The sequence below is a fragment of the Arachis stenosperma genome, chromosome 2 (assembly GCF_014773155.1).
Source record: "Arachis stenosperma cultivar V10309 chromosome 2, arast.V10309.gnm1.PFL2, whole genome shotgun sequence".
Classification (NCBI taxonomy): domain Eukaryota; kingdom Viridiplantae; phylum Streptophyta; class Magnoliopsida; order Fabales; family Fabaceae; genus Arachis; species Arachis stenosperma.
The window spans coordinates 5,671,813-5,690,999 of NC_080378.1; the positions used below are offsets into that span (position 1 = coordinate 5,671,813).

Genomic DNA, 19,187 nt, shown 5'->3' on the forward strand with positions numbered 1-19,187 from the left:
AGACATATGATTACTGCAAGCATTATCCAAGTACCATATATTTTCATCTTCAGCACATGAATTACTTGTAAAAAATAAAGTCTGAGTACCCGGATTATCATCAGTGTTTTGATGCTGATTTTCTGCAACGTGTGCTTGATTGTTATTCACCATTTTGAATCTGCAATCTGCTACTTTGTGTCCATACTTTCCACAATGAAAACAGTTGAAATTGGTTCTTTCTTGATAAAAATTGCCTCGACCTCTTCCTCGGTTGACAGGCCTGAAATTCGTTCCACCTCTTCCTTGATTAGGTGGTGTAAAATTGTTGTAACTTCCTTGGTTGTAATTGCCACGACCTCTACTTCTAAAACTTCCTCTGCCTCTACTGTGAAAATTAAAACCACGACCTCGTCCTTCTTGTGTACGGCTTGATTCTGCAACGTTGTTGAAATTCACTCGACTTTTCAGGGCTTCCTCGGTTGATTTTTTTGACTTCTCCAGTATTCTACTGATGTGGCTTTCCATGGTTCATTGCAACTCTGCAATCGTCATAGTATCCATATCGTGGGACTCTAGTATCGTAGTCACCACATGGTCATACTTCATTGGCATGGTGCGAAGAATTTTCTCCACAACTTTGCTATCGGGCATATCTTCTCCATAGACTCTCATCTTATTGACAAGATCTGTAACACGAGTAAAATATTGCTCAACGGTTTCTGAGCTAGATATCTCGTACCTTTCATATTCTCTTCTTAAAGACTGTAGCTTTGCTTTCTGAGCTTTATCTACGCCTTTGTATGACAGCTTCAATGTGTTTCATGCTTCCTTTGCACTTTTGGCATTTGCTATTTTGCCAAATACCCTATAATCTACTCCTTGATGAATTTGAGATAGCGCCAATTGATTTCTCCTTTGTTGGGCAGCATCTGCTCCTTCTTGCAAACCTGGTTCAATGAAATTCCACAGGTTCTGGGCCTTCAAATGGGTGGACATCAAAGTCTCCCAATAACTATAATCAAGTTTCCCATCTAACTTGGGACCGGACCACACAATATTGAAAGTGTTTGCCATACTGACTCTATGAATAAACAACTATGTGAGATCTCTCTCACACCTCACAAACTCTCAAACACCAGGCGTTGGATTAACCAGCTCTGATATCAATTGTAAGTAAAATACCCACACTATATTGGCCCTAGGATCACTCACTCATATAAACGACGCTATCATATTTTTCATCTCTCAAACTCACTAACACTCATAAAACAAAGGAGAGAATTTCAAAACATACTCATTTTCATTATGGAACACATACATTTATTTCACAAGGCATATGTGCCTTTATATAGGCAATACTTCCTACTAAAATAATAATTTATGAATCACAAATCAATTTTGTAATGACTACTATTTTATGAGTTGGCTTCATGAATCTTCTTTCAATTTGTATTCATGTAGTTTTCATAATCTTCTAATTTGCTTGACTTCCAATTTCAATTCAATTTGATTTTGAATTTCTTCAATGTTGTAGAATGTTGTAGGTATACTACTCTCTTGAATGTTCTTCAAAAATCTTCAAGCTTCCAACATTAGCTTCTAGCAATATCTAGCCAATTGATGATTATTGTATTCAACTAAAACTTTGCTTCTTCTTTGACCATTTTGACTTCAAAAACTCTTCATGAAAATTCTAGTGATGCAAGTTGATTTATAATGAATTAACAGCCCTTCCTGTTGCGAGTCCTCTACAAGATCACTCGAGTCATTTTTTTCTAGGATCTAATGAAAATTCAGGTATATCCCTCTCTTCAGCTCCATTAACGGTTCATAACTACCATAGTTTGGCCAGATCTGTCCTGTTTTCATACGCACAAAGAATAAGGAGAAATTCATTGATGGAACACTTCCTAGACCTGACAGGGATGATCCCACCTACAGTACTTGGGAGCGGTGTAACAATTTTGTTTTATCCTGGTTACACGCTTCCTTGAGCCCTGAAAGTGAGAAGTGTGATGTGGTGCAATAGTGCCCATGCCTTGTGGGAGGATTTGAAACATAGGTTTTATCAAGGGGATCTGTTTAGAATTGCTGAATTAGAGAAAGAATTATTCTGTAATCAACAAGGTGATATGTCTATTACTGAGTACTATACACTGCAAAAGTCAATTTGGGAGGAATTGGATGAATTCTAAACTATTCTGATCTGTAAATGTCTTGATGCATGTGTATGTGGTTTGGCTATGATGCGATAATATAGGAGGGAGGCCAATGCTATTAGCTTCTTGAGAGGCGTGAATGAAAGTTACACCACAGTTAGATCGCAGATAATGCTGATGCAGCCATTCCCTGATGTTTCCACCATTTTCTCCTTACTTCTTCATCAAGAGAGACAACATAGTGCTCTTTATTTGGGTGACACCAAGGAGTTGGTTAATGCTATGAACACAATTGGAGAGGGATTCAATCATGATAACCGAGGTAAAAATTCTAGATCCCAATACCTTGATTGCGCCACTAATCACCACTTTCAGGCTGGCTTACATATTCTTCGTTACTTAAAGGGGTCCCCTGCTCGTGGTCTTCTTTTCCGTAGCCATAATGGTTTGAAGCTCACTGGTTATTCAGATTCAGATTGGGGAACTTGCCCTGATACTCGCCATTTGTCTCTGGGTATTATTTTTTCTTGGGATCTTCTCTTATCTGCTGGTGCAGCAAGAAGCAGAGTGTAGTTGCTCGTTCTTCAGCTGAGACTGAATATTGTGCCCTTGCCCTTGCAACCTGTGAAGGTGTTTGGCTCCGGTTCATTCTCTCTGATTTTCATCTTCTGCCACCTGGACCTTTCACCTTATTTTGGGATAATCAGTCTGCCCTTCATATAGCTGCAAATCCTGTGTTCTATGAACGCACGAAACGCAGGAAACACATTGAAATTGATTGTCACACTGTCCGTGACAAACTGCAAGATGGCTCTCTCAAGCTACTTCCTGTTTCATCCTCTCAACAGGTCGCTGATGTACTCACCAAGGCGTTACCCCCTGCTGCATTCAGTTCTTTTCATTCCAAGCTTAGCATGGTGGATTTCCACATTCAAAACTTGCGGGGGGATGTTATTTCCTCTTAATTGTTATTTAATTAGCATTATTAGTTAGACTATAGAGTTAAATTTATTATTCTTTGAATCTGTATAGTTTATTTACCATAGTTCAGTTACCATAGTCAGTGTTACCATCGTTAGTTGAGTGTATATAAACTTTTCTTTTGGAATAGAGAAAGGTGTGATTAACCGTTACAACTGAAATTTCAATTCTGTTACAATTTCCTTTTTTTTCTTTCTCTTTCAGACCTCTCCCTTTTCTGCTCCCTCATTTTTCATTCTTCTTTCCTTCGCACACGCTCCAGAGCACTCAAGCTCAATGAAGCTGGGTTTCTTCAATATTGTTACATGTTTATTTAAAATTAGGGGTGTTTGAGCACCTCATATGTGTTTTGTAACCAAACAATCTGGATCATTGATTCTGAGTTTATCTAAAGAACATTTATGTTTTTCATCATGACCATATGTATAATTTAGTATTAGACTTCAGTTAACCTGATTCACGAAGTTGGATTTTCATAATACAAGTCACTCTTAGGTTAATATTATTTAATCTAAGAGAAAATACACAAATAGAAGACCAGATAGATATAAAAATATACACAGATAGAAGACCAGATAAATATGAAAATATTGGGCAGAAATCGATGCATGTATTATTATTATTATTATTGCATTGAGGATTATCTCTTATATATACAATACGTTGATAGTTGATAGTTGATACTTGATATGACGTGGTCCGCAAGCAACTAATATATGCTATATAACATAGAAGATGTAAATGAAGTATATGTTTGTTGGGAATAAGGAGTATGACGACAATCCAATCAATCATGTTTCAAATAATTTATTATTGTTATTATATTAAAATGTTAATATAATAACGTCCTAGATTAAATTTAGAGATTTATTATTATGATAGTGATCATAATATTGAGAAATAAATCTTTTATAATTTAATCTAAATTGTTCTTGGTCATAGGATTATTAAAAAGGACATTAATAATCCGAAAAGATCAATATATATATAATGGTCTTCATTGGATGAAGATTAATAGATCTCATTTATTAAATTTATATATAGATGGTGCATATAGAGATATGACCATTGAACTGACTCACTTTGAGAATTTCTAATGGTTATAATTACCGGATATTTGTCAATAGGATATTCTCAAGATGAACATAGTAATAGAGTTTCCTTTGACCTGCGACTGTCATAGTAATTAACAATGTATTTATTATACTTTGATTCCGGACACCTAATACCCTAGGGTGCTAGTTGAATGGATATTGGGTATGATTTAAATACTTGTAGAATTAATGATTAGTCAATAAGGAATCCGTCAACTCTCGGTAAAGAGTTTGAGCTATATGATTATAATGACTGAGATGAATAAAACCTTGGCCAAGGGGATTGAATGAATGAAGAAATGAGTTTCTTAGGTTATTCACAATTCATTATAATAATGGTAACAAGTTAGAGTTTGACAATTAAACTATACTCTAAGGGTTAACCAAGAGCTGGAAAGATGGAAGGAATTATACTTTGTTCTTCTGAGGTTCTTAGTAAAAATATATTACTTCATACTATCGGGTCGTTGAGGAGTGTTGCTAGACGCCAACCTTGATTAGTAAATTTAGTATGACTAATTTACTACCCGCTTAGTATTGAACCTATGGGGTCACACACTAACGAGTGTTCTAATATTTGCTATAGAATTATTTAATTATTATTTTGATTTGATCAAATAAATAATTATATTAATTCAAATGGAATATTATTATATTTTTTGCTAGCACCAAAAATATAATAATAGTATGATAATTGAGAATATTAAATGAGATTTGAGAATAATTAGTTATTCTATTTCTAAATTTGAATTATAAAGTTGGATGAGATCCTAACTGATTCTGTTTCAAATTGAGTTATGATATGATTCATAAATTTGAAAGATTCAAATTAAAATAGTAAGATATGATTCAAATTTGAATTGAGATTCAAATTTAAAATCAACAACAAATCTCATACTATATATATGTATGCTAAGAGTAGAGGAAAACATGAGAAAGACAGAGAGAATAACAAGGGTTGTTATTCCTTTATCTCTACGCACATAAATGTATGTGAACCTAATTCTTAGAGAAGAATTTTATGGTGTGCAAAGAGTTGCAAGAGGTTTCTCAATTTAGATCAGATGTCCATTGGTCAAGGGGTTGACAGCAAATATTGGTCTCGGTGTGGATACGCATAGCGCCTTCGTACCATCGAAGGAGAAAAAAAAGATCTTTAGGATTACCTTAATTTTTCTTCCGCTGCGTGTTATGAACACATGGTAATCCTTCAGTGGTATCAGAGCTTTGGTTTTTTTTTTGTGTTTAAATTTTTATTCCTATTTTCTTAAAGTTTGTGAATTAATAGGATTAATTCAAAAATTTTAAGCATGAGATGTATTTATTTTCATTGAGATGATCTTCTAATAAATTAATAGTTAATTTATTTTAATTATTTAATTTTGATTAAATTATCCGTTTTTAATATAAAAGTTATATTTATAATCAAATATTTTGTATGATTTTATTTATTTATTAAATTTTATTGTGATTTTGATCACAATAAAAAGTATAAGATACAAAATATCTTTTGTTCATTTTTTATATATATAAGTGTATATATGAAGGTCAAATTTGATTTGATCATTTTTAATGCTAAACGTTAGTACATGAAAAATCAAATTTTGATTTGATTGATGTGTTTTGAATACTATAATTTTAGAAATTAGTTTTTCTAATGTTCTTGATTATAAAGAGCGACCTAACAACCAGGAGTTTTATTTTCAAGATAACAATCAGTATATACATTTGATGTATTAGAGATTTAATTTTATATTTTTCCTAGACAACCTGGGAGTATAAAATTTAATCCATAAGTACTGATAAAAATTCTCTAACAATAGAGATAAGTCCTAAAAGTTAGGATATTGTCAAAAATAAATTTATCTCTTGTTTACAAGGAACGACCTGACAACCAGGAGACTTGTAATCACGGATAGAATTTATTCATGTATATGATGATGCATAAGGAGAATTAATTTTATATTTGAACCTAGATAACCTAGGGGTATAAAATATAATTCAGTTAAATAATTGTCTGACAACCAGATAATTATTTGGGATTTTAATTATATGAGATATAATTTAATCATATTTATTTGGAATAGGTATGAGTAACAATTTTGACAACCAAGGTACTCATTCATGATTCTAAATAATTTTGCCAGAAATATAGATTTCTTGTTTACTTTCATATTTTAAATTTTTAAATATGTCCATCTTTCGTATGGCATACTTGAAAGTAATAAATTGGCTATACATTAAGAATTGTTCTTATGTATGAAAGGGTTATCATGGACATGATAATCCTATAGAAATAATATTGTCCAATAAAATTGGTGATGGAATAGTCAGTACTTGTGAAGTATCTAAAATATTATTTTACTATAATATAGGTTGTTTTGACAACCAAGAGTTTTAATTTTAAAGGCATATACCCACTATTTATTATTGAACATCTTGAGAAGATGTATGGTGTCTCAAGTAAGATAGTATGACTATCAAAGATTTTATTTAAACTAGTGGGAGTATTGGGCAATATATTTTGAATTAAATAACTTTAGAAGTTGGAATGCCATTAGCCAAATGGCTTTAGCGAGAATTGTTCTTGCAAGCATTTTTAGAGATTTATTTTGTTACAAACAATTTATAATTGGCCCTAATATGATTAAGGTTTGCGATCTTTTTGGAAAAGCTCAATATGAGTATTGAGGATGCCAATCAAAATTGCTCTTAAGGGTTGGTTTGACCAATAATAAAGATATTGAGTATTTTTATTATAAGAGCTTAAAGTAAAATCTCTAATTATCTAATTGATATTCTATTGAATAGAGAATGAGATTCTCTTCATGCACAAATACTAGTACTCTATGTACTCCATTATATTTAAGAAACATGAAATTTGATTTAGTTGACTATTTTGTTAAATATTTGGATTACATTTTAGAAATTTTGCTAAATTAACAAATTTCTCACTAAATCAATTTTTTTTTACCATATGAGATATGGAAAAGGCATAAGCTAAAACTCAAAGCCATTAGAGATTGGAGATGTCTTATATGTGTTAAGGGATTGCACAACAATAGAATTGATATTAGGTCCGATAAATGAGATTTATTGGTTATCCTAAAGAAATAATGAGATTATTTTTATCACTCTTCTTATGACAAAGTGTCTGTGATAAGAGATTAAACTTTTTTAGAAAATGGATTCCATCTTAAAGGAAGAGTGGGAGTACAATTACTTTTATTAGAATTGTTTACCACTCAATACAGGATATACTTTCAGTATCCAAAAAGTATAAAATGTTTGATCGTCAAACTAAATTTTTTGAAAAAAAAGTAGCCTATTTGTATAATGATACAATTCTATAAAGATAGATCTAATGGTTACTTAGATTTTTTATAATCATGTTCAATAAGGATTGTCCTTAAAATAAAATTATGCACTATTGTAGTGGGAGAATCCTTAAAATAAAATTATGCACTATTGTAGTGGGAGATTTCATGTTTTGAGAAAACGTGATATTTATTATGCATTAGGTATATTTTACAAAAAAGGTCAAGCAAATATGCTCAAGAGCAAAGGTGTTTAAGGTCAAAAGAGTTTTGACAAACACAAATGTGCATTGAAAAATTATACACATAATTGATTGGCTCTAGTGCAAGTGGGAGATTATTGAGATAATAGTATGCCCAAGATCCAATCTATTATGATTGGCTCTCGTGCAAGTGGGAGATTGTTGGGAATAAGGAGTATGACTACAATCCAATCAATCATGTTTCAAATAATTTATTATTGTTATTATATTAAAATGTTAATATAATAACGTCCTAGATTAAATTTAGAGATTTATTATTATGATAGTGATCATAATATTGAGAAATAAATCTTTTATAATTTAATCTAAATTGTTCTTGGTCATAGGATTATTAAAAAGGACATTAATAATCCGAAAAGATCAATATATATATAATGGTCTTCATTGGATGAAGATTAATAGATCTCATTTATTAAATTATATATATAGATGGTGCATATAGAGATATGACCATTGAACTGACTCACTTTGAGAATTTCTAATGGTTATAATTACCGGATATTTGTCAATAGGATATTCTCAAGATGAACATAGTAATAGAGTTTCCTTTGACCTGCGACTGTCATAGTAATTAACAATGTATTTATTATACTTTGATTCCGGACACCTAATACCCTAGGGTGCTAGTTGAATGGATATTGGGTATGATTTAAATACTTGTAGAATTAATGATTAGTCAATAAGGAATCCGTCAACTCTCGGTAAAGAGTTTGAGCTATATGATTATAATGACTGAGATGAATAAAACCTTGGCCAAGGGGATTGAATGAATGAAGAAATGAGTTTCTTAGGTTATTCACAATTCATTATAATAATGGTAACAAGTTAGAGTTTGACAATTAAACTATACTCTAAGGGTTAACCAAGAGCTGGAAAGATGGAAGGAATTATACTTTGTTCTTCTGAGGTTCTTAGTAAAAATATATTACTTCATACTATCGGGTCGTTGAGGAGTGTTGCTAGACGCCAACCTTGATTAGTAAATTTAGTATGACTAATTTACTACCCGCTTAGTATTGAACCTATGGGGTCACACACTAACGAGTGTTCTAATATTTGCTATAGAATTATTTAATTATTATTTTGATTTGATCAAATAAATAATTATATTAATTCAAATGGAATATTATTATATTTTTTGCTAGCACCAAAAATATAATAATAGTATGATAATTGAGAATATTAAATGAGATTTGAGAATAATTAGTTATTCTATTTCTAAATTTGAATTATAAAGTTGGATGAGATCCTAACTGATTCTGTTTCAAATTGAGTTATGATATGATTCATAAATTTGAAAGATTCAAATTAAAATAGTAAGATATGATTCAAATTTGAATTGAGATTCAAATTTAAAATCAACAACAAATCTCATACTATATATATGTATGCTAAGAGTAGAGGAAAACATGAGAAAGACAGAGAGAATAACAAGGGTTGTTATTCCTTTATCTCTACGCACATAAATGTATGTGAACCTAATTCTTAGAGAAGAATTTTATGGTGTGCAAAGAGTTGCAAGAGGTTTCTCAATTTAGATCAGATGTCCATTGGTCAAGGGGTTGACAGCAAATATTGGTCTCGGTGTGGATACGCATAGCGCCTTCGTACCATCGAAGGAGAAAAAAAAGATCTTTAGGATTACCTTAATTTTTCTTCCGCTGCGTGTTATGAACACATGGTAATCCTTCAATGTTAACCCGTTTCCGAACCCAGATATGCTCCCCGCCATGAAAAAATATTTGCCCCCATCCCCATTTTTTGCAGGGCTCTACTCCACGGAATCCATTTCCCATCTCTCTGGTTGATAATTTTCATGGAAATTTTAATGAAGAAATTTGGTCATAACCATAATACATGTGATTATAGAAAACAAGAAAGAGGTAGTTTTGGTCAACATGTACTGATTATTGATTTATTTTGGTGGAAACTCACCTGCAGTCGACTGCAGGTGAAGTTGCTTCTGGATCGTTGGCACGTGTTACTGTATGGTTTAAAAAAAATCGATTTATTTTATACAAATGATTTATTTAAAAAAATCGGTTTGAATAGATCAAATAACTACTTTTAAAATAATTTAAATTCTTTCTACGTGTTATTCCTAAATTCCTAACAGATGAATTTGATATGTTCTTTTTCTTCATTCATATTGACCAATTTTTCTTTAAATTTATCTGAAACTTTTTTTTATTTAATTTTTGTCAAATATATGTATACAAATTGTTTGAAAAAGGAAAATTTAGTATTCTGAAAAAGAAACAAAATTCACGGTTTTTTTATAGGAATGGCATAAATGATATCATCTGTCCTTTTTTTGTGTCTCTGTTTCTATTTTCTTGATGAGTTTTGTTTTATTTTCCATAACTTATATTTTCAGTTGCTTTTAAATTAAGCTGTAAACATATTTTAAATTAAGCTGTAAAAATATGTTCAATTGCAAATTTATCGTTAAATTAAATTTTATGGTAATCAATCAATTAACTTTTATTTTACTAATAAACTATTTTCATGCAAATTATTGTTGATTTTTCAATATTATTCTATAAATAAATTATTTTTTTAAGATAATAAGACTATAATTTACTTTGTCTAGAAATTATGATTTCACTGTCATGCACGTTTTTGTGTTTTTACTTATTAACTAGAATTTATTTTTTAATGAAATTAGAATTTATTTTCAATAAAATAAAAGTATCTAATCAAAATATTAATTTGGTCTCCTTAAATAATTGAACATAATATTATTAATTTTGTCTACAACAAAAATTTTTAATAAATTTTTTCAAAATAAAATTGATTCAAAAATAGAGAAAAAAAAAAGAACAACTAATGAAAATATTTATTTTGACATTGCCATCAAGAATAGGATAGCCATAGAAAAAATTCAACCAAATAAAAAGGACCTAACTCATACCATTAAACTGCCATCATATCATCACAATAAACTATAACATCACCAACTAAAGAGACATATAACAAATATAAAAGAGATCATGCCAAAATTTCAACAATGCTCATGTTATCAACTAGTCTACGTTATACCATAATTACATTTTTATCTTCCATCACATGAAATTGTCATGAATTATCTTGGTATTTATGATCTGAACATCAAAATAGTATGATGACATAAATATGTACGTATTTATTAAATAATTTTCATCATTCACAGAGGAATGAATAAAAACATAAATTAAGAAATACATTTGAAATAATAAATTTGATTAAGAAATATAAATAAAAGGAACATACCTAATTAAAAGTTTCATATTAGTTATGAAAAAGGGATTAAAAGAGAACAAATTTTACGTGCGAAACGAAGAAGAAGGGAATAAAAATAACTGCTTGGTCCAATTTAACTGCTTGGTCCAATTTAAACCGATTTTTTTAAATAAATCATTTATATAAAATAAACCGATTTTTTTTAAACCATATAATAACACATGTCAGTCATCCAGAAACAACTTCACCTGCAGTCGACTGCACGTGAGTTTCTGCCATTTATTTTGCTTCAGTAATCGCAACTGAGAGCACGAGGCAGGGCCAAGCGTGAAAAGAAATGCAACTTTTTTCTTTTGAAAAATTTTCAAGGAAGAAGTTAGAAACATGAATGTAGATATAAAATCCAAGTTACAAGTGGCGTTAGTTGATAAAAACTTGCAAACAGTAGTGTATGCTGTGGACATCAATTTGACAACTTGTTTTGTGATAAAGATGTTGCAAAATTGCTATAGCTCAAATGATATGGCCTGTTTGAAAATTTTTAAAAGTAATTTTTTGAGTTTTTGACTTATAAAAAATAGTAGTATTAATATCTGGTGTAATTTTTAAAATTAAATTGTAACTTTTTAAGAAGCTATTTAAGAATTTATAGAAAATTTAAAAAAATGATTTCTCTCGTAATACTATTTTTATCACATTTCTATAAAATAAACACTTTTAGACTTAAAAATTTAAACACAAAATAACTTATTTATAAGTTACTTTTAATATAGTTATTTATTGTTTAAGCTATTTTGTCAAAAAGAGCTTAATTAAACTGTTTATCCAAACTAAATCATAGTCTTTCTATGCTTACCTAGAGGTCGCAACTAACCATCTTATATGTATGTTGCACGCGTACAACTTTATAAAGCTGAAGTTGATATTTCTTCTTGAACGGCCATGAATGTAACATAAATATGTAGGGTATCTCATATATGTTTTATGTATGGAATTTTTTGTTATGAGTAGTTAGTTCCCTGGATGAAGAATCTTAGCATGAGTGTCAAAAACCAAAAGTAGTGTAACATCAAGAATGAGTGTGATGAGTGAGTGTAACAGATCAAGAAAGAAAGTGAGTGTGTTATAGACTTATAGTTTCGTCAAAAGGAAAGAAATGTTACTAAGGTTTCAAAAAGAAAATAGTTGCACTATACCCCTAGCAAGTAAGTTTAATTTTATAGAGGAGCAAGTTTTTTAAAAAATTGTAATACTATGTTTCTAAAAACTATAAGGTTAGTTGTATTTTATTATTGGATAAAATATTAAATTCGTCTTACGTTTGGGCGTAATTTTGTTTTGATTCTTAAAGTTTAAAATTTTCTGTTTAAATCTAAAAAAGTTTTAATATAGTCTGAAGTCAAAGTTAAATAATTAACGAAATATCTTACATAACAACAGTACAATAATAAGGTCGATCATCTGGAGAACAAGTAGAAACTCTAGAGACACAAAATCAATCGTTAACAGTTTTGATGGTTTGGCTTGACGGATTTGACCCGTTTTATAATTTTAGCTATCACATACATAATAGCCAGCGAAAAGCTTCAACGTTATCAGAGACTTGTTAGCAAAAGGTTGGAAAACTGTTTGGACGGAGAGGCAATTCTTTAGTTTGTCTTTATTTAATTAGAAAAGAAAAACACAGAGAATATGGTAATGGTTACCTATATCATTTCCCAATCATGGAAAGTATTGGAGTTGAATTGTGGATGCTCCACCCACCAACACCCAACCTTCCCTTGTCTCTAGCTACCACCACGGCATGGTTTCATTTCCACTAAACACATCTCTCCCCTTAGCTTGTGGAACAAAAATACAGATCAGATCTGAAATATGGGTTTACTAACATTCTTCTTGTTCTGGCAGCGTGTGTTGTCCACGAATAACAATAACAATAACGAGATAGTAGGTGATGAAGCTGCTTATCTCATCAAGCTTAGAGAGGCCATATCCCCTGCTCCTTCCAGCTGGTTCAACGTCGCCAACATATGCGACTGGAGCCATGTCATTTGCGGCACCGATCTTGACAACAACCCCTGCGTGGAAGAAATCAACCTGAATTCAATGTCGCTAAAGGGAACACTCCCTTCAGGGTTCAACAACACCTTCCCCTACCTTAGGCGCCTCATTCTCTATAACAACTCTCTCACTCGACGCTACAAACCTCGTGGGCTCCTTGGCAGATACATTTGCTTCCTTCCCCAACTTGCAGACCCTTTATCTTGAAAAAAAGCAACCTCACTGGCGTGTTGCCCAAGTCTATTGGAAAACTACTCAAGCTAGAATCGTTGCATCTCGGTGACCAGAAGTATGGTGGCGTGTCGGGTACAATTGAATTCCTTTCATCCATGACGCAGTTGCTTGCTGTCAGCTTTGAAAGGAACTCTTTAGAAGGTCCCATTCCCAACCTGTCAAATTGCACCTCTTTGTAATCTCTAATGCTTGGGGACAATCAATTAACGGGTGCAGTTCCACTTTCTCTCATCAATCTCCCCTTCTTGACTCAAGTTTCATTGGACAACAACTGGCTGCAGGGCCCTGTGCCTGTATTCAACACGAGTATTACGAGTAATGTAAGTCTTGAAGGAAATGGGTTCTGTTTAGACCATCCTGGTCCTTGTCACCACAGAGTCACCTTTACTACAAGTCGCTGCGGCGTTTGGGTATACGCTTCTCTTGGCGCGCACGTGGCGAGGAAACAATCCTGTAAAGCCTGGAGTTTCATCACGTGCAAAATCCAACACAAGATCAGAACCGTCAATTTGACAAACCTAAATCTCACGGGAACCATCTCGACTGCCTTCGGCAATTTAAGTGATTTGCGAGAACTGCATCTTAGTGGGAACAATTTAAGCGGATCAATACCTGAAAGTTTGACAACCCTGTCACAACTCAAGATTCTGGATGTCTCCAACAACAACTTATCAGGGATCATTCCTATATTCTCGCCTAACATGGTGCTCATCAATACTGCAAATAATGCTTTTCTTGTTGCGCATTCTCCAACTAGAACTACACCACTTTGGATCAAATTAGGTACGTTTTATCTGCGCCAACTGAAATGTCCATGGTTAAAATTTGTTTACAAAAAGGTTAAATTGTTTTTACAGAAAATTAGAGCAATATAATTACTATGATATGCATGTCTGTGTATAGGAAACATATTGTTAAAGAGTATTTTTTTCTTTTTTGTTTTACTTAACAACAATAGAAAGGGATTAAATGTGCATGTTACTGATCACATAAGAGTATAAGACAGACAAACAAATTAAATTTTCTGAAATAGACCATATTGTGATATGATTAATAAAGGGCAAGTTCTTCAATGGGAAGAAGAATATAATGGATGTTGATGCTATTTTAAAGAGAATTATCAGTATCTTTTTAAAATATTAAAAGTTTTACTTTGGATCCAATATTATTTCATTGATTCAGAATATCTTATTGATTAAGTAACTAATTAATAGTTCAGTTAAAATAATACAGGTTTAACTTGGCCCATATTTTAATAACTTTCTAAACGAGTCAATTTTAACTTCATTTATTTTCAGACTATTATGTAATTTGTAAAACTCAAATTTTAAATAAGAGAAATGCTATGAAATTATTAAAATTTATTATTTTTTATCATTATTTAGTCATTAATATTTAAAAATATGAGATAAAATATATTAGATTATTAAACTAAAAAAATTGAATTGATGGTTAAATGATGATAAGAAATAATAAATTCTAATGGTTCTTAGCATTTTTTAAATAATATTTAAAGCTAATATCAAATAGTAATATGTCGAATTTTAAAAATAATATCTTTAGATAGAATATTTTTTAATTTGAAGCGGTTTATTGAAGATATTTTTGTAATGAAGAACGTTAGTAGAGAGCTATCAGAATTTATTATTTTTGGTAATCAATTAATCATCAATATTTAAAAATATGGATAAAATATATTGTTAGATTATTAAGTAATATTAATTGATGGCTAAAAAGTAAAAACAATAAATTCTTATGGTCTCTAGCATTTTTCTTTTGTAATAAAGTAATTAACAAACTTATGATTAGTGAATATGTAGACTCAGAAGATTAAGTGGCCGCAATTTTATTGATATCTGATATTGGCTTCAATATCTCATGCGTCGCCTCTAGCTTGATTGATTTCAAATGTGTAGGATCATTTTCAAAGTTTTATACTTTTATTAGTTACTCGTGCTTCTTGTTACTATTGTCGTAAGGATTATATCAAATATTAGGAAAAGTTTGTTTTTACCTCAATGGATAACTATCTTTATTGTCTCCTCTCTCTTAGTTTAATTTTATCTTTTACCGTACCGCTTTGAAAAATTGAAATTTTCATCTACAAAGTTAATAGTTAAGTTAAAAAATAGAATTTTTCTTTGTCAAGTGTATGTAAAGTTCACGTAGCATGCATTACTCCATTGGTAATTATTCTTCACTTCGTTGCATCGCAGGTGCTAGTGCTGTAAGTGTCGTGGGAGTTAGTTTAATCTTTGGGGTGATTGCTTTTCATCGTAAGAGATGTTTTAGGTTAGTTAAAAAGACAATGTCGAGGAGAAAAAGAAAGCATGTTGATGACCATGTTGAAAATCTCATTAAAAGTTATGGTTCCTTGAGTCTCAAGCGATATATACATATAAAGAAGTTAAAAAGATGATAAATTCATTTTATGAAAAATTAGGAGAAGGAGGATATGATATTGTGTATAAAGCAAGTTTAGCTGATGGTGTCAACAGGTGGCAGTAAAAATATTGAAAGAGTCAAAGGGAAGTGTGGAAGAATTTATAGATGAAGTTTTTATCATTAACAGAACATCTCATGTGAACATTGTTTCACGTTTAGGATTTTGCTATGAAAAAATAAGAGAGTACTGGTTTATGAATTCATGCATAATATGACTCTTTAGATAAGTTCTTTTATGGAAAAGATTCTTCTAATAATCTCAGTAAATTGGATTGTAGCATCTTATACCAAATCTCAATTGGTATAGCTGGAGGATTGGAATACTTACACCAAGGATGTAATTCAAGAATTTTACATCTTAATATTAAACTTCAAAATATTTTTTTGGATGAACATTTTTGCCCAAAAATTACAGATTTTGGATTGGCAAAAATTTGTAAGAAGGACCAAAATATTGTATTTATATTGGGTACAAGAAGAACTCCAAAATATATTGCACTAGAAGTATTTAGTCAAACATATGGCGGAGTTTTTCACAAATATGATGTATATAGTTACGGCATGTTAATTCTTGAAATTATTGGAAAAAAACAAAACTACAAAAGTGAAACATCACAGGGTAGTGAAAATTATTTTCCCGATTGGATCTATAAAAATCTTGATCAAGGGAATATTCCTACAAGGTGTTTGTCCTACAAAGCAGAAGAAAATGATATTGTGATGAAAATGACTTTGGTGAGCTTATGGTGTATTCAACCAAATCCAGTGGATAGACCTTCTATAGATAAAGTAATTGACATGCTAGAAGAACCACTTGAATCAATACCATATCCTCCAAAACCAGTTTTTATTTTCTTCTGAAAGACTTATTCCGCAATATTCAGATATGTCTTATAGTAATGAATATAATACAAGTTCAATGACAACAGGGGAGATTGTCTCAAAAGGCAAATGTAGCTTTGATGTAACTTCCACTTCTTGTCGAGTAGTATTATGTAAGTGCTTTTTTTTCCTCCCCCAAATTTTCAGATATATGTTAATAATTAGCCTAAGTTTGCATAATAGGAACTATATGAACATTTATTTATAGTAAAATAAAGTGAAATAATTTTATACATATGGTACAACTTTAGATAGCATTGTAACAATACTTGAATTTTTTTTAAAATTATATCCCTGACAATATTAGTTGAGTTGAATGTGATGCTACATCCCCATTAGAACAATTAACAAAATGCAAAGAATCTAATCAAGTAACATCTCAACTATTGCAGGCCATAATTGTTAAGTGAAGAGAATTGACCAAGCTGATAGGGAAGGTAGAACTGTAGAAGAGAACTGAGTAATTGGAATTGTAGAATATGAATTCTGATTATGATTCTTACTGGAAGCATAAGAATCAACCAGTATTGATACACTCGATGCTACACCAACTAAACTGATAAGCACTTCTTGATAACTAACCTAACTAATATAACTGCCTATAACAGAAGCAAACTAACTGAACAGAATCGGTAAGCGAAGAGAAGCAGGGTCAGTTGCTTGAGGGTTAAGTAAGTCTCTTAGCTTGATTATTAATAATCGAATCTAAGTCTTAACACTTGTAGGCAATAACTGTTAATGAGCAATTTCTGGTGAGAATAAAAGAGCATACAACAAAAGGAGATAATCCAAACTTATGCATCGAAGAAACAAAATTTTCTTCTCCACAAGAATGCAGGGGAATTCAAAGATCAACAAAACCAATAATGCTACCGAAACTAACCGGGATCAGAGAATTATTAAATGCATAATCCTTCACAAGAAAACAAAACATCATTGTTAAATGAAAAATCAAAATTTATTGCGGTTATCACTTAACAACCATCAACTCAATTCTTTTAGTCCAATAATCTAACAACATACTTTATTCCATACTTTTAAACATTGATTATTAACTGATGGCTAAAAAGAGTAAATTCTGATGTTTTTCTAACATTTCTCTTATTAAATCAGCTAGCGTTTGATAAAATCGTTACCAAAAGCTAACTGTATCTGTAAGTCACTCTACCTGCTCGGCGGAAGTTGTATCATGCCTAGCTTCTTTATTGCTCCGCCGAACGGCCATAATCAATGCAGCGACGCGGAAACAAACCAAAAGCACCAGCATGGTGATAGGGACGAGGATAATTACGTAGATCATGATACTGTAATTTGTTTGCACATGTGGGTTGAGAAGGAAAGCACCAAGCACGTAGGAGACAGCAAGAAGGAGGAGAGAGAGGGACATGAACATTGCCAACACCAAGGTGGGATATCCTGGACCAATAGGACTTCCGCTTATAACCATAATACAGGTAGTTATAGAGAACAAGAAAGAAAGAGAGTTGGTTATCATGAAGCCCGTGTATCCATCTGTGTCCACGGCAGCATAAACAGATTGGCCTGGACATGCTTGACCGTGCAGTTTTGGAGTTGGACAAGTGACGGTTCCCTTTTCTCCGTTTTGGACAACCCCTCCCGGTGGATTCAGACCGTTTTGAAATGCCATAGTTGCAATGACGGTGGCTATCATACCCAGGTTTCCTCTCATTTCCTTCAACCACTCATCGTCAGGAGGCGGCACCGATACCAGATAACGTGCAAGATTACTCCTGATGATATCTAAAGCGATTTCCAAAATGGGTTCCAATAATAAACTTGCCATTATTAATTATTGATTTAGTTTGTTTGATTAAGCGCAGTTGTGAGAGAAAGACAGACAGCTAAAGTTAAAAAGAAGGAGAATGGCACATAAACCATATCTGTGCCGTATATATACCATCAAGAAAAGACGCCCCCTGCAGTGCCATTGACTAGATTTTAATTGTATTAAGGAAAAGTCTAGGGGCCAGCAATTTTAGTGAATTTTGGTCAGCATGTAATCAGTAGAGAAATGTGAGTCATTGGATGAAATCTCACACCAATCTCACACCATCAAATCATCATTGATGGCTATTTGATGGCTAACAATCACAAAAATTACTGACCCCTTAGCATTGCTCTGGTATTATTTTTATGGTAGAAACTTGAGCTGACAAAACTGACATGGAGATGTGTTAATATAAAATTGATAATTAAAAATTATTAGATAATATTTTAGTTAAATTTATTAGAATTAATAATTTTACATGAAAATAATTCGTAAACTTTTTCATCAGCTTCGACAAAAAAAACTTAGAATTCTCTTACTTAAAAAGAATTTATAAGAATAACAATAATATTTAAAAAGTAAAAAAATCAATTCAAATAGTTAAAATTTATTTTATCTAACATTTATGTGTCGTTAGAATTAGTAGATGTTAAATAAGATAAATTTAAATTATTTTTTATTAATTTTTTTATTATCTTCTTGATATTACTATAAGAATAAATATAGAAAATTAAATTTCAATTAACTAATATTAATTA

At 31.4% G+C, this 19,187-nt stretch overlaps 1 protein-coding gene across 1 annotated transcript; it reads right to left on the minus strand.

Annotated features, from left to right (window-relative positions):
* Positions 1-17,609: 17,609 nt before the first annotated feature.
* On the minus strand, positions 17,610-18,482 carry LOC130962307 (uncharacterized). The gene has a single exon (XM_057888517.1). It carries the CDS (start codon positions 18,442-18,444, stop codon positions 17,800-17,802), a length of 645 nt encoding a protein of 214 aa, XP_057744500.1. The 5' UTR covers positions 18,445-18,482; the 3' UTR covers positions 17,610-17,799.
* Between the last annotated feature and the right edge of the window lie 705 nt (positions 18,483-19,187).